Source organism: Bombina bombina, chromosome 11 (assembly GCF_027579735.1).
Source record: "Bombina bombina isolate aBomBom1 chromosome 11, aBomBom1.pri, whole genome shotgun sequence".
Taxonomy (NCBI): domain Eukaryota; kingdom Metazoa; phylum Chordata; class Amphibia; order Anura; family Bombinatoridae; genus Bombina; species Bombina bombina.
Genome location: NC_069509.1, coordinates 134,334,642 through 134,351,248, shown reverse-complemented (window position 1 = coordinate 134,351,248; position 16,607 = coordinate 134,334,642). Strand labels below are relative to the sequence as shown.

General features: G+C 43.9%; 1 protein-coding gene across 1 annotated transcript in view; it reads right to left on the bottom strand.

Annotated features, from left to right (window-relative positions):
• Nucleotides 1-297: 297 nt before the first annotated feature.
• Nucleotides 298-16,607, bottom strand: part of ABCA3 (ATP binding cassette subfamily A member 3) — a 153,075-nt gene continuing 136,765 nt past the window's right edge. The window contains exon 31 of the mRNA XM_053694692.1: nt 298-1,622. Within this exon, the coding sequence (XP_053550667.1) occupies nt 1,491-1,622 (132 nt within the window). The 3' untranslated portion in view covers nt 298-1,490. The remainder of the gene's footprint in view (nt 1,623-16,607) is intronic.

The following is a 16,607-nucleotide window of genomic DNA, read 5'->3' as shown; positions in this document are numbered from 1 at the left end:
AATGCCCACTCCCTTTTTTCGGGTTCCCATATAAAATTTTAAAAAGGAAATTCCATGTGTGAAAAAAAAGCTTTTCTGTTAAGCCATTGAAATGTAGTGAGTAATAATGTTATTGGTGAGACCTACAAAGGTGCCTCTGACGAGGTCACATTTTACATTCTGCATCCTACCCTCATATATAAGCAAACCTCTACAGCTGTGTTGGTTTTCAGCTGTACAGTTGTACGGTTACTGCGTTCTAACATTGCACCAAACATTTAACTATAAATTTTAAAATGAAAGCACAGCAAGGCAGTATCTTTTAAAAGAGCAGCATAAATATGATTTATTAAGTCTGTACAATCAAACATCTGATTAGAGAATCAGTGCGGTGTTCATAGGACGGAGAGAAAAACAATCTTGCACTGCCCTGCCAGTGTATTCCCACTCTTGAGAGTACAAGCTTTAGAAAATCTTTGCAACAAGGCAGACAGACCCTGCAAGTATCTGATCAGTCAAGATTGCACACAAAGTGCCCATATATAGAATACATTCTATTTAAATAATATTTAAACTCCATCAAATGCAGCTGCACCCCACACCGCTAAGTTTCTAGTGTCTATTTGGGGTTCCAGGTAAGACTGTAAGGCACTGCTGCGGTTGGTAACTTCTTTACGTGATATCAGAACAACAGTGCCACGTAACCCATTTAATATAGTTTCAAATTTAGTATTTCTTCATAGTTCTTTCTTGAGACAACTGCCTCTCCTCTCTGCTTAAAGTGTTAGAAAACGTATTAATTTAATATCGCTTAAACCATTGACCTATGCTATAAATAATAATGGCTTCACCGTTATTTAAGTGGTGTAGCTTTGCCACAAATTTTTGGCATAGAAATGGTTAAGTTTGATGTCATAAAGAAAATGCACACTTAGACCTAAAAGACCTATTCACGTATCCCAAAACACACTTGAGGGCAGATTTATATATAATATAAACACTAATAGGAGGCACTGCAGGAGTTTAGTTACCATCATTATAACCTCACACAGGACAACCATCAACAGCACAGAATAAATGCGTACACATCAATACAAAACATAGTCTTGGTCCAAAACTCTCAGTGGCATAGTTATGAGACAGGTATTTGTCTCTTCTTAAAGTTTGCGGAATGAAGCAGTCTGGACGGAGATCTCAGTTTCTCAATGAAATGGTAAGACAAAGGGACACAAACAAAGAAAACCAAATGGAACCGTGGAAGAAGGTCCTCTCCTTGGCTTCCTACAGATGCCAGAAGCAGCCTGGGTAGATATGTCAGGAGAGAAAACAGCTCAGTATGGACACAATGTCTCTGTTATTTGTTCTAGGATTAGAAAGTCACTCAGAAGAAGAGACTTCACGTCATCTATCATCTGTTATTAGTCTGAATAAATATCAGCCTTTCTGAATTCATGTTGGAAGAGGTCTTGCTGGATTCCTGGAGCATGTGCCCCATCTGTGTGGCAGGACGCCTATACAAAGCCTTCTTCAGGTTCCTGCTGAAAGTGGCTGAAGCTCAGAAAGACCTGCTCCAGAGAGATCTGGCTCACGCAATAATCCTCCAACTCAAACTTCTCCTTGGCCTTTTCTAATATTCCAAAAACCTGGAGACACATAAACAAGACATCTTTAGAACACCAAAATATGTAAGAGACTTTGGGGTACAGTTATGTTAAATGTGAACAAATACGATTTGCAGGTAAAACATGGCTGCCCTGACTATGTCCCATGGGGAACATCTGGCCTCCGAGGATTTTGTGTGACCTTTAAAACCACGTAGCAGAATACAAACATTAGTGATCTGTTATTAAAAAAACATAAATTATGCTTACCAGATAATTCCCTTTCCTTCTGTACAGGGAAAGTCCACAGCTGCATTCCTTACTTGTGGGAAATACTGAACCTGGCTACCAGGAGGAGGCAAAGACACCCCAGCCAAAAGCTTAAATACCTCCCCCACTTCCCTCATCCTCCAGTCATTCTGCCGAGGGAACAAGGAACAGTAGGAGAAATATCAGGGTGAAAAAGGTGTCAAAAGAATAAATTAAAATTTAGGGCCGCCCATCGGAGAACATGGGAGGGAGCTGTGGACTCTCCCTGTACAGAAGGAAAATAAATTATCTGGTAAGCATAATTTATGTTTTCCTTCTTAATACAGGTAGAGTACACAGCTGCATTCCTTACTTGTGGGAAATTATACCCAAGTTCCAGAGGACACTGAATACTAACGGGAGGGTAAAAAAGAGGCAGCCCCTAATCTGAGGGCACCACAGCCTACAAAACCTTTCTCCTGAAGGCTGCTTCACCAGAAGCAAAAACATCAAACTTGTAAAATTTGGAAAAAGTGTGTAAGGAGGACCAGGTAGCCGTCTTACAAAACTGATCCAGAGGCCTCATTTTTGAAGGCCCAAGAGGAAGCCACTGCTCTCGTAGAATGAGCCATAATCCTCAGAGGAGGCTTAAAACCCACTGACTCATTTGCTAAGCGGATGATACTCCTCAACCAAAAAGATAAGGAAGTTGAAGGTCCTCTGACCCCAACGCTTCCCAGAATAGATAACAAACAGAGAAGAAGTTTGTATAAATTCCTTCATAGCCTGAAGCTAGAACTTCAAGGCACGAACCACATCCAGATTACGCAGTAAACGTTCTTTTGATGAAGAAGGAATTAGGACATAAAAAAGGAACAATTTCTTAATTGATGTTGCGATTTGATACAACCTTAGAAAGAAATCCTAACTGGTTCGTAGAACAGCCTTATCAGCATGGAACACCAGATAAGGAGGGTCTCATTGTACGGCAGCAATCTCAGAGACTATGCACGCAGAAGCAATAGCTAGCAGAAAGAGACCTTCCACGACAAACAACCTAGTGTCAACCTCATGCATAGGCTCAAATGGAGCCCGTTGCAAAACTTAAGAACAAGATTCAAACTCCAAGGAAGAGCATTAGATCTAAACACCGGCCTGATCCTAGTCAGAACCTTAACAAAACACTGTACATCCGGAAGCTCAGCAAGCCTCTTGTGCAGTGAAATCTTCCCCTTCAAGGAACTAGCTGAGAAGCCCTTCTCCAGTCCATCCTGGAGAAAAAAAAAGAATCCTGGCATCCTTTACTTTGTGCCAGGACAAACCACACTCTACACACCAGAATATGTAGATCCTCCACACCTTATGATAGATGCAACGAGTAACGGGCTTACGAGCTTGAATGAGAGTATCAATAACACTTTCAGAAAATGCTCTCTTGGCTAAGACTAATCGTTCAATCTCCACGCAGTCAGCCTCAGAGAATCTAGATTTTGATGAAGAAAGGGGCCTTGTTCCAGCAGATCCCTGCGACAAGGTAACCTCCAAGGAGGAGATGATGACATCCCCTAGATCCGCGAACCATATCCTTTGCAGCCACGATAGAGCAATCAGTATCACTGACGCCTGCTCCTGTATGATTCGAGCCACCACTCAAGGAAGGAGTGGAAATGGCAGGAAAAAAGAAATTAGATTGAACCTCCAAGGCACAGCTAATACATCTATTAGCTCTGCCTGAGGATCCCTGGACCTCGACCCATATCTGGGTAGCTTGGTATTGAGACGGGAGGCTATTAAATCTATCCCCGGCGTTGCCCACCTGTCAGGAATGTGGATCGCTGACTGCGAACAGTTGTGGGTTTCCGCCCACTCCAGAATCTGAGATTCTTCCCTCATTGCTAGGGAGCTTCTCGTTCCCCTCTGATGGATGATGAAAGCCACCGAGGTTATATTGCCTGATTGCAATCAGATAAATTGGGATGAACCCAGTAGGGCCAAGCCTTCAGAGCATTGAATATTGCCCGAAGGTCTAGAATGTTGAACAGGAGGGAGCTCTCCCCCTGCATCCACAGGCCTTGTGCCTTCTTGGCGCCCCAAACAGCTCATCCTGACAGACTTGTACCTGTAGTCACAGTCACCCAGGATGGTCTTTAAAAGGATGTCCCTCTGGACAGGTGATCCAGACAGAGCCACCAAGAGAGCGATTGTCTTGACCGGTTGTCCAGAGAAATCTGTTGAGACAGTTCCAAATGATCGCCGTTCCACTGCCTCAGCATGAACAATCGCAACGGCCTGAGGTGGAACCTGGCAAAGAGAACGATGTCCATGCTGGACACCATGAGACCAATCACCACCATACACTGAGCCACAGATGGCCCTAAGGAGGTCTGGAGGGCAAGACATGTTGAAGCTAGGTTGCAACTTCTCTGTTCTCTTCTCATGTCTATGGAATCTATAATCGTGCCCAGGGATTCCACCGTGGAGCGTGGAATAAGAGAATTCCTTTCTCTATTCACCTTCCTTCAGTGGGATCGAAAAAGACAGAGGAGAGATTCCCAGTGGTCTTCCGCCAGACGAAACAATGGTGCTTGTACCAGAAAATCATCCAAGTAGGGAGCTACTGCTACACCCCAGGTTCTGGCGACTGCTAGAAGAGCCCCTAGAACCTTTGTAAAAAATCTTGGAGCAGTAGCTGGACCAAACGGAAGTGCAATGAACTGGAAGTGCTGGTCCAGGAATGCAGACCTAAGGAACAGGAAGTGTGGCCTGTGGATTGGAAAGAGGAGTGCCTCCTTCAGAACGATAGTGGTCATAAACTGCCCTTCCTGAATTAAGGGAAGGAAGGACCTCATGGTCTCCATCTTGACGAGGGGACATTTAGAAATTTGTTTAAGCACTTTAAGTCCAGAACTGGACGGAAAGATCCCTCCTTCTTTGGGACCACGAAAATATAGTACAAACATCTCTCTGCGATAGACACTGGGACAATGACGCCAAAGGAGGACAGATCCCTTACGCATTCCAGAAAGGTTTCCCTCTTTCCTAGTCTTGAAAACAGGTTGAGAGGAAGAATCTGCCCCTGGGAGGATGAGCTTTGAAACTTATCTTGTAACCTGAGCTATGACCTCCAGGACTCAAGGATCCTGCATGTTCTTGAACCAAGCCTCTGAAAAAGCGACAGACTGCCCCCTACATGATCCAAAATAGGACCGGGGCCGCCCCTTCATGCGGACTTAATCTCGGCGGGCTTCTTGCTCTGCTTGGATCCATTCTAGGACTGAGCCGGCTTCTAAGAACTCTTTGTTTGCTATGGCTTAGGGGAGGCCTTTGACGCTCTTATCAGAACTAAAGGAACGAAAATACGAACCTTGTCCCTTTTAATAATAAGGAGATTTGCTCTCCTTATTTTACGGTATAAAGGCACCCTAGGCCCCTGAAACCGTGGAGATAGTCAAACAAACTCTTTCTCTTAAAGGAGAGTGAAAGAGACTAGACTTAGAAGTTATATCTGTCAGCACGCCTTACAGGCCTGAACAGAAAACCTGAAGTCTTAGCCATAGGCTAATTAATCTGCGTAATAACATCACAGATAAAAGAATTAGTAACCCAGAAGGCCGTAATACATTCCTGAAAAATGTCAAGGGAACCCTCCACCACGATCATTTTCGAGAAGGAGACGCACCAAAAGGTAGCCGCTCCAGCAACTGCGGCAACAAGCGCCGCCCGTAAAAGCAAATATCCCCTAGGTTGAAACACCCTCTTTAACAGAGTTTTCATCCTTATATCCTGCGGCTCTATGAACAATAAACTATCCTCACACGGGCTAGTATTACTTGTGGTAAGTGTAAAAATACCACCAACCAAGTAGGGATGGGAAAAGAAAACTCACCCCCATAAAGAGCCCAGAACCGGGATCCTTAAAAGGCAGATGACGGGAAGAGGAATCTAATCCTGTCCCACTCGTCCTTAATAATGATTGCCATCAAATTTAGGACCCAGAGGTTCTCCTGGCAGCTCAGCCTTTGGAACCTAGAAAGCGTAAAGTTCTGTCCTAAATCTAAAAAACTCGATCCTCCACAGGTGGAGGATTATAGGCAGCAGACTCCAACCCTGAAAGTTCATTGATCCTCGGATAACTGATCAGATATATCCAACAAATTACATGATGGCACCTGGGCAGGAGTGCAAGATTTCACCTTTCCATTGCGCTTAGCACTGCGAGGGAAAGCACTAATGGCCGACTACACCGCTGAATGAAACAGCGCAGTAACGTCTGGTGAAAAAAAGCCCCCATCCAGATGGAGGATTAGCAGTGCAATGGGAAGTTGCATGTGTATAAAAAGATGCATATAGGGTGTGCACCTCACTGGACTAGGACTCCTCAGAGGTGGGCGGCTCAGTGGTATCAAACATGTCAACCTTTTTTGATATAATCCCCTTATCAAGGCATATGGAACATAATAGAGAGGGCAGATATTACAGAACTCCCTCACAATATAAATCAGGCATAACTCCTTGAAATAGAGGGAGAACCCTCTAATGAATCAGAGTCCTCCATAGCTAAAGTTCAATATGCGGAGGACTACAGAAAAAACAAACGTTATTTTAAATAAAAAAACGGCACCCTTATATCTCCAATGGCTGGGGCACCCACCACCCTCTATAACCAAGACAGAACAGAGATAAATCTCCTCTCCGGTAGTAACTGGGTCAAGAGAAAGGAAATGGAAGCCCCAGCCATCCCGGCACATGGTGCGCAATGCAGGGCCATCCCTGCTATGAGAAAAAGCGTGCCAAGCTTTTAAGCTGTGCAACCTTCAAAGTGAAAGTGAAACATGTATGTTCCATCTCAGCCTATGAGCCCATAAACATCTTACACATAAAGCAGCATAAAATCAAATAAAGCATATATGATTAAACCCAACTGTTCATAATCTCCCAGATAAAAAGGAGCCACACTGTGACCCTGTTTTCTAGCGTTTGCAATATGTGTAAAAATTAAAACGATCTTACCGGAATCTATGCCGTGGAACAGCAACACGGTTCTTCAAGTTTGACAGATTGTAGCAGCGCTTCTGACATGGACAGGAGTGAAGCAAGCAGGCAGAGAAACTTGTCAACGCCGATTGCTTAAGAAGCTGTTAATATGAGTCTGGATGGTTTCGCAGAAAGACTCTCCCTGCATCTCCAGACTCTAACTTTCATCAATGCTCTCACTGAGAGGCTGACAAGACTACTTAAAACTCCAGTCCCATCTCGAAGAGTACTATAAGAAAAGAAACTACTCCATATCTTCTGTACACTTCTCTGCCAACCACCTGTGATGAAAGGCAAAGAATGACTGGGGGATGAGGGAAGTGGGGGAGGTATTTAAGCCATGGGCCCCTATTTAACAAAGGTCTGTCGGACCTGGACAGTGCGGATCAGGTCCGACAGACCTCGCTGAATGCAGAGAGCAATACGCTCTCCGTATTCAGCATTGCACCAGCAGCTCTTGTGAGCCGCTGGTGCAACAACGTCCCCTGAAGATTCGTGGCCAATTGGCCGCCAGCAGGGGGGTGTCAATCAACCCGATCGTACTCGATCGGGTTGAATTGCGGCAATGTCTGTCCATCTGCTCAGAGCAGGCAGACAGGTTATGGAGCAGCGGTCTTCCATCCGGAGCTTGATAAATGGGCCCCTTTGGCTGGGGTGTCTTTGCCTCCTCCTGGTGGCCAGGTTCAGTATTTCCCACAAGTAAGGAATGCAGCTGTGGACTCTCCCTGTATTAAGAAGGAAAAACAAAAACAGTTCTCGTTGGGTAATTCGGTATTTGTAAAAATATTGTAAAAATTAACAGTAAATATAGTTGCATTAAATTAATCAATTGAAATGTATTACCTAGGCTATTTTTAACAAACAAACATTTGATTATTATCTTTACCAAAAGTGTGAATTAAATGTAAAGTGCCTTGCTGGCAAATCACACCATTAGTGACTGGACCTCCAAAAAAAGGTATGGGCGCCCCTGATGTAGCGCAATCTAAAGTGAGCCATAAATATACAGATTCAGACACCCACTGATAGATGAAACCACAAATATCAATTGCACAGTTTAGCTAGGAAGTAAAGGATGTGGTATAAACTGCAGTATCCACATGGGTCACGCTCCAGGGAAAGGCCGGTCCATCTTACCGAAAATGTGAGAGAATGGGTAAAACTACTTTACCCATAAAGTGCTTTGGGTGCCACTGATAGCGGTGGAATCCAAACGCCAGCAATAAGTCCACGCAAAAAGAAATCACAGTGGCTCTCCCCGTACAGTAGCATTTTCAAAATCAAAAAAACATAATTTATGTAAGAACTTACCTGATAAATTCATTTCTTTTATATTGGCAAGAGTCCATGAGCTAGTGATGTATGGGATATACAATCCTACCAGGAGGGGCAAAGTTTCCCAAACCTCAAAATGCCTATAAATACACCCCTCACCACACCCACAATTCAGTTTAACGAATAGCCAAGTAGTGGGGTGATAAAATAAGGAGTAAAAAAAGCATACAAAAGAGTACCTGGAAATAAAATTGTGCTTTTTATACAAAAATCATAACCACCATAAAAAGGGTGAGCCTCATGGACTCTTGCCAATATGAAAGAAACAGAATTTATGTTTACCTGATAAATTACTTTCTCCAACGGTGTGTCCGGTCCACGGCGTCATCCTTACTTGTGGGATATTCTCTTCCCCAACAGGAAATGGCAAAGAGCCCAGCAAAGCTGGTCACATGATCCCTCCTAGGCTCCGCCTACCCCAGTCATTCGACCGACGTTAAGGAGGAATATTTGCATAGGAGAAACCATATGGTACCGTGGTGACTGTAGTTAAAGAAAATAAATTATCAGACCTGATTAAAAAAACCAGGGCGGGCCGTGGACCGGACACACCGTTGGAGAAAGTAATTTATCAGGTAAACATAAATTCTGTTTTCTCCAACATAGGTGTGTCCGGTCCACGGCGTCATCCTTACTTGTGGGAACCAATACCAAAGCTTTAGGACACGGATGAAGGGAGGGAGCAAATCAGGTCACCTAAATGGAAGGCACCACGGCTTGCAAAACCTTTCTCCCAAAAATAGCCTCAGAAGAAGCAAAAGTATCAAACTTGTAAAATTTGGTAAAAGTGTGCAGTGAAGACCAAGTCGCTGCCCTACATATCTGATCAACAGAAGCCTCGTTCTTGAAGGCCCATGTGGAAGCCACAGCCCTAGTGGAATGAGCTGTGATTCTTTCGGGAGGCTGCCGTCCGGCAGTCTCGTAAGCCAATCTGATGATGCTTTTAATCCAAAAAGAGAGAGAGGTAGAAGTTGCTTTTTGACCTCTCCTTTTACCGGAATAAACAACAAACAAGGAAGATGTTTGTCTAAAATCCTTTGTAGCATCTAAATAGAATTTTAGAGCGCGAACAACATCCAAATTGTGTAACAAACGTTCCTTCTTTGAAACTGGTTTCGGACACAGAGAAGGTACGATAATCTCCTGGTTAATGTTTTTGTTAGAAACAACTTTTGGAAGAAAACCAGGTTTAGTACGTAAAACCACCTTATCTGCATGGAACACCAGATAAGGAGGAGAACACTGCAGAGCAGATAATTCTGAAACTCTTCTAGCAGAAGAAATTGCAACTAAAAACAAAACTTTCCAAGATAATAACTTAATATCAACGGAATGCAAGGGTTCAAACGGAACCCCCTGAAGAACTGAAAGAACTAAATTGAGACTCCAAGGAGGAGTCAAAGGTTTGTAAACAGGCTTAATTCTAACCAGAGCCTGAACAAAGGCTTGAACATCTGGCACAGCGGCCAGCTTTTTGTGAAGTAACACAGACAAGGCAGAAATCTGTCCCTTCAGGGAACTTGCAGATAATCCTTTTTCCAATCCTTCTTGAAGGAAGGATAGAATCCTAGGAATCTTAACCTTGTCCCAAGGGAATCCTTTAGATTCACACCAACATATATATTTTTTCCAAATTTTGTGGTAAATCTTTCTAGTTACAGGCTTTCTGGCCTGAACAAGAGTATCGATAACAGAATCTGAGAATCCTCGCTTCGATAAGATCAAGCGTTCAATCTCCAAGCAGTCAGCTGGAGTGAAACCAGATTCGGATGTTCGAACGGACCCTGAACAAGAAGGTCTCGTCTCAAAGGTAGCTTCCAAGGAGGAGCCGATGACATATTCACCAGATCTGCGTACCAAGTCCTGCGTGGCCACGCAGGAGCTATCAAGATCACCGACGCCCTCTCCTGATTGATCCTGGCTACCAGCCTGGGGATGAGAGGAAACGGCGGGAACACATAAGCTAGTTTGAAGGTCCAAGGTGCTACTAATGCATCCACTAGAGCCGCCTTGGGATCCCTGGATCTGGACCCGTAGCAAGGAACCTTGAAGTTCTGACGAGAGGCCATCAGATCCATGTCTGGAATGCCCCACAGCTGAGTGACTTGGGCAAAGATTTCCGGATGGAGTTCCCACTCCCCCGGATGCAATGTCTGACGACTCAGAAAATCCGCTTCCCAATTTTCCACTCCTGGGATGTGGATAGCAGACAGGTGGCAGGAGTGAGACTCCGCCCATAGAATGATTTTGGTCACTTCTTCCATCGCCAGGGAACTCCTTGTTCCCCCCTGATGGTTGATGTACGCAACAGTTGTCATGTTGTCTGATTGAAACCGTATGAACTTGGCCCTCGCTAGCTGAGGCCAAGCCTTGAGAGCATTGAATATCGCTCTCAGTTCCAGAATATTTATCGGTAGAAGAGATTCTTCCCGAGACCAAAGACCCTGAGCTTTCAGGGATCCCCAGACCGCGCCCCAGCCCATCAGACTGGCGTCGGTCGTGACAATGACCCACTCTGGTCTGCGGAATGTCATCCCTCGTGACAGGTTGTCCAGGGACAGCCACCAACGGAGTGAGTCTCTGGTCCTCTGATTTACTTGTATCTTCGGAGACAAGTCTGTATAGTCCCCATTCCACTGACTGAGCATGCACAGTTGTAATGGTCTTAGATGAATGCGTGCAAAAGGAACTATGTCCATTGCCGCTACCATCAACCCGATCACTTCCATGCACTGAGCTATGGAAGGAAGAGGAACAGAATGAAGTATCCGACAAGAGTCTAGAAGTTTTGTTTTTCTGGCCTCTGTCAGAAAAATCCTCATTTCTAAGGAGTCTATTATTGTTCCCAAGAAGGGAACCCTTGTTGACGGAGATAGAGAACTCTTTTCCACGTTCACTTTCCATCCGTGAGATCTGAGAAAGGCCAGGACAATGTCCGTGTGAGCCTTTGCTTGAGGAAGGGACGACGCTTGAATCAGAATGTCGTCCAAGTAAGGTACTACAGCAATGCCCCTTGGTCTTAGCACAGCTAGAAGGGACCCTAGTACCTTTGTGAAAATCCTTGGAGCAGTGGCTAATCCGAAAGGAAGCGCCACGAACTGGTAATGTTTGTCCAGGAATGCGAACCTCAGGAACCGATGATGTTCCTTGTGGATAGGAATATGTAGATACGCATCCTTTAAATCCACCGTGGTCATGAATTGACCTTCCTGGATGGAAGGAAGAATAGTTCGAATGGTTTCCATCTTGAACGATGGAACCTTGAGAAACTTGTTTAAGATCTTGAGATCTAAGATTGGTCTGAACGTTCCCTCTTTTTTGGGAACTATAAACAGATTGGAGTAGAACCCCATCCCTTGTTCTCTTAATGGAACGGGATGAATCACTCCCATTTTTAACAGGTCTTCTACACAATGTAAGAATGCCTGTCTTTTTATGTGGTCTGAGGACAACTGAGACCTGTGGAACCTCCCCCTTGGGGGAAGTCCCTTGAATTCCAGAAGATAACCTTGGGAGACTATTTCTAGCGCCCAAGGATCCAGAACATCTCTTGCCCAAGCCTGAGCGAAGAGAGAGAGTCTGCCCCCCACCAGATCCGGTCCCGGATCGGGGGCCAACATTTCATGCTGTCTTGGTAGCAGTGGCAGGTTTCTTGGCCTGCTTTCCCTTGTTCCAGCCTTGCATTGGTCTCCAAGCTGGCTTGGCTTGAGAAGTATTACCCTCTTGCTTAGAGGACGTAGCACTTTGGGCTGGTCCGTTTCTGCGAAAGGGACGAAAATTAGGTTTATTTTTTGCCTTGAAAGGCCGATCCTGAGGAAGGGCGTGGCCCTTACCCCCAGTGATATCCGAGATAATCTCTTTCAAGTCAGGGCCAAACAGCGTTTTCCCCTTGAAAGGAATGTTAAGTAGCTTGTTCTTGGAAGACGCATCAGCCGACCAAGATTTCAACCAAAGCGCTCTGCGCGCCACAATAGCAAACCCAGAATTCTTAGCCGCTAACCTAGCCAATTGCAAAGTGGCGTCTAGGGTGAAAGAATTAGCCAATTTGAGAGCATTGATTCTGTCCATAATCTCCTCATAAGGAGGAGAATCACTGTCGACCGCCTTTATCAGCTCATCGAACCAGAAACATGCGGCTGTAGCGACAGGGACAATGCATGAAATTGGTTGTAGAAGGTAACCCTGCTGAACAAACATCTTTTTAAGCAAACCTTCTAATTTTTTATCCATAGGATCTTTGAAAGCACAACTATCCTCTATGGGTATAGTGGTGCGTTTGTTTAAAGTGGAAACCGCCCCCTCGACCTTGGGGACTGTCTGCCATAAGTCCTTTCTGGGGTCGACCATAGGAAACAATTTTTTAAATATGGGGGGAGGGACGAAAGGAATACCGGGCCTTTCCCATTCTTTATTAACAATGTCCGCCACCCCGCTTGGGTATAGGAAAAGCTTCTGGGAGCCCCGGCACCTCTAGGAACTTGTCCATTTTACATAGTTTCTCTGGGATGACCAACTTGTCACCATCATCCAGAGTGGATAATACCTCCTTAAGCAGAATGCGGAGATGTTCCAACTTAAATTTAAATGCAATCACATCAGGTTCAGCTTGTTGAGAAATGTTCCCTGAATCAGTAATTTCTCCCTCAGACAAAACCTCCCTGGCCCCATCAGACTGAGTTAGGGGCCCTTCAGAAATATTAATATCAGCGTCGTCATGCTCTTCAGTATCTAAAACAGAGCAGTCGCGCTTACGCTGATAAGTGTTCATTTTGGCTAAAATGTTTTTGACAGAATTATCCATTACAGCCGTTAATTGTTGCATAGTAAGGAGTATTGGCGCGCTAGATGTACTAGGGGCCTCCTGAGTGGGCAAGACTCGTGTAGACGAAGGAGGGAATGATGCAGTACCATGCTTACTCCCCTCACTTGAGGAATCATCTTGGGCATCATTGTCATTGTCACATAAATCACATTTATTTAAATGAATAGGAATTCTGGCTTCCCCACATTCAGAACACAGTCTATCTGGTAGTTCAGACATGTTAAACAGGCATAAACTTGATAACAAGTACAAAAAACGTTTTAAAATAAAACCGTTACTGTCACTTTAAATTTTAAACTGAACACACTTTATTACTGCAAATGCGAAAAAACATGAAGGAATTGTTCAAAATTCACCAAATTTTCACCACAGTGTCTTAAAGCCTTAAAAGTATTGCACACCAAATTTGGAAGCTTTAACCCTTAAATAACGGAACCGGAGCCGTTTTGAACTTTAACCCCTTTACAGTCCCTGGTATCTGCTTTGCTGAGACCCAACCAAGCCCCAAGGGGAATACGATACCAAATGACGCCTTCAGAAAGTCTTTTCTAAGTATCAGAGCTCCTCTCACATGCGACTGCATGCCATGCCTCTCAAAAACAAGTGCGCAACACCGGCGCGAAAATGAGGCTCTGCCTATGCTTTGGGAAAGCCCCTAAAGAATAAGGAGTCTAAAACAGTGCCTGCCGATATTATTAAATCAAAATACCCAGATAAAATGATTCCTCAAGGCTAAATATGTGTTAATAATCAATCGATTTAGCCCAAAAAAAGTCTACAGTCTTAATAAGCCCTTTTTGAAGCCCTTATTTACAATCGTAATAAACATGGCTTACCGGATCCCAGAGGGAAAATGACAGCTTCCAGCATTACATCGTCTTGTTAGAATGTGTCATACCTCAAGCAGCAAGAGACTGCTCACTGTTCCCCCAACTGAAGTTAATTGCTCTCAACAGTCCTGTGTGGAACAGCCATGGATTTTAGTGACGGTTGCTAAAATCATTTTCCTCATACAAACAGAAATCTTCATCTCTTTTCTGTTTCTGAGTAAATAGTACATACCAGCACTATTTCAAAATAACAAACTCTTGATTGAATAATAAAAACTACAGTTAAACACTAAAAAACTCTAAGCCATCTCCGTGGAGATGTTGCCTGTACAACGGCAAAGAGAATGACTGGGGTAGGCGGCGGAGCCTAGGAGGGATCATGTGACCAGCTTTGCTGGGCTCTTTGCCATTTCCTGTTGGGGAAGAGAATATCCCACAAGTAAGGATGACGCCGTGGACCGGACACACCTATGTTGGAGAAAATGAATTTATCAGGTAAGTTCTTACATAAATTATGTTTTCTTTGATGTAATTGGCAAGAGTCCATGAGCTAGTGACGTATGGGATAGAAATACCCAAGATGTGGGAGACCACAGAAGAGTCACTAGAAAGGGAGGGATAAAATAAAAACAGCTATTTCCGCTGAAAAAAATTAAATCCACAAAAAAATAAGTCTTTCTTAAAAACTTTCACATAAATTTCAAGAAAAAAACTTAAATCATAAGCAGAATAATCAAACTGAAACAGCTGTCTGAAGAACTTTTCTACCAAAGACTGCTTCAGAAGAAGCAAATACATAAAAATGGTAACATTTAGTAAATGTATGCAAAGAAGACCAAGTTGCTGCTTTGCAAATCTGATCAACTGAAGTTTCATTCTTAAAAGCCCAAGAAGTGGAGACTTATCTAGTAGAATAAGCTGTAATTCTCTGAGGCGGAGACTGTTCCGCCTCTACATAAATCAAATACAATGAATGGCCCAGCACTTACTGCCAATATCCAGGTGCACGCTGTCAGGATCCTGCACAAATCCCAAACAACTTCAGTGAATCAAAAGACAGCAGCACCGCTAGGTAGACATCAATACCCTTTTATTAGTGAGACATCACATAGAACAACAACAACGTTTCGGTCACCAACTGACCTTAACATGATTAAGGTCAGTTGGTGACCGAAACGTTGTTGTTGTTCTATGTGATGTCTCACTAATAAAATGATATTGATGTCTACCTAGCGGTGCTGCTGTCTTTTGATCTGGCGATCCCAGAGTCCATGTGAAATCTCTGAGAGCTGTTGCAAGACCGAAAGGAAGCGCCACAAACTGGAAGCGTTTATCCAGAAGGGCAAAACTTAGAACTGAGACGATTCTTGAGAATGGCACATGAAGGTATGCATCCTCTAAATCCATTGTTGTCATAAATTGACCCTCTTGGATCAAGGGAAGAATGGAACGAATAGCTTCCATCCTGAAGGACGGTATACCAAAAAATTTGTTTAGACTCATGAGATCTAAAAAGTGGTCTAAAGGTTCCCTCTTTTTTGGAAACCACAACCCGATTGGGATACAAAACCCAGACCCTGTACCTGTATTGGAACTAGAACAATCACTCCCAGGTCTGAGAGGTCTCCTATGCAATGTAAGAACGCCTCTTCTTTTGTCTTATCTGCAGATAATCCTAAAAGCAGAAACCTGCCTCTGGGAGGAAAACTTTTGAACTCCAAATTGTATCCCTGGGACACTATTTTAATTGCCCAGGGATTCTGAACATCTCGAACCCAATCGAAGACGGAAAGTCTGCCCCCTACAAGATCCGATCCCGGATTGGGGGCATGTCCTTCATGCTGTCTTTGATTCAACAGCAGGCTATTTGGATTTATTTATTTTCAAAATTCTTTAACTTTCAAAAGAGATTAATTCCATCAAGCCAGGTCCCAACAAGGTCTTCCCATTGAAAGGAATCGCTAAAAGCTTAGACTTAGAGCATACATCCGTAGAACAAGGCTCTAACCATAAGGCTTTGTGAGCTGGAACAGAGAACCCTGAAACCTATGCTCCCAGTTTGATAACTTGAAGGCAAGAATTTGAAATAAAGGAATTAGCCAATTTGAAAGTTTTATCCTATCCTGGATTTTATCCATGGGAGTTTCTGACTTAGTAGCATCAGACAACACATCAAACCAATATGTCGTCGCACTAGTGACGGTAGCAAAGTACCCAGCTGGCTGCCATTGTAAGTCCTGGTGTACATCCCTTTCCCAACTATGCTCTAAGGGTATAGTAGTTCTCTTAGCTAAGCTGGAAACTACTCCTTACACCCTAGAGAATGTTTGCCCAGCCTCCTTAGCTGAGTCGGCTATGGGAAACATCTTTTAAAATATAGGGAATGCGGTCTCTTCCATTCCTTATAAATCACTGGACGCACTAGGATAGATTACACCGGTAGTGTCGGAGTCGCCCAGGCTAGCTAAAAACTCCTAAAGTAACAAATGGAGGTGTACAAGCTAAAAAACTGAAGGAGTCTTTGAAGGCACAACTATCCTCTATAGGAATAGTAGGTCTCTTAGCTAAAGTGGAAACGGCACCCTCCATCTTGGGAACTGTTTGCCAAGCCTCCTTAATAGAGTCAGCTATGGGAAACCCTGTCGAGGAAGGAACCTCAAAATATTTGTTCAGCTTACTGGACTTCTTCGGAACAACAACTACCATTGAGTCGCTGTCGTCCAAAGTAGCTGAAACCTCCTTAAATAACAGACGGAG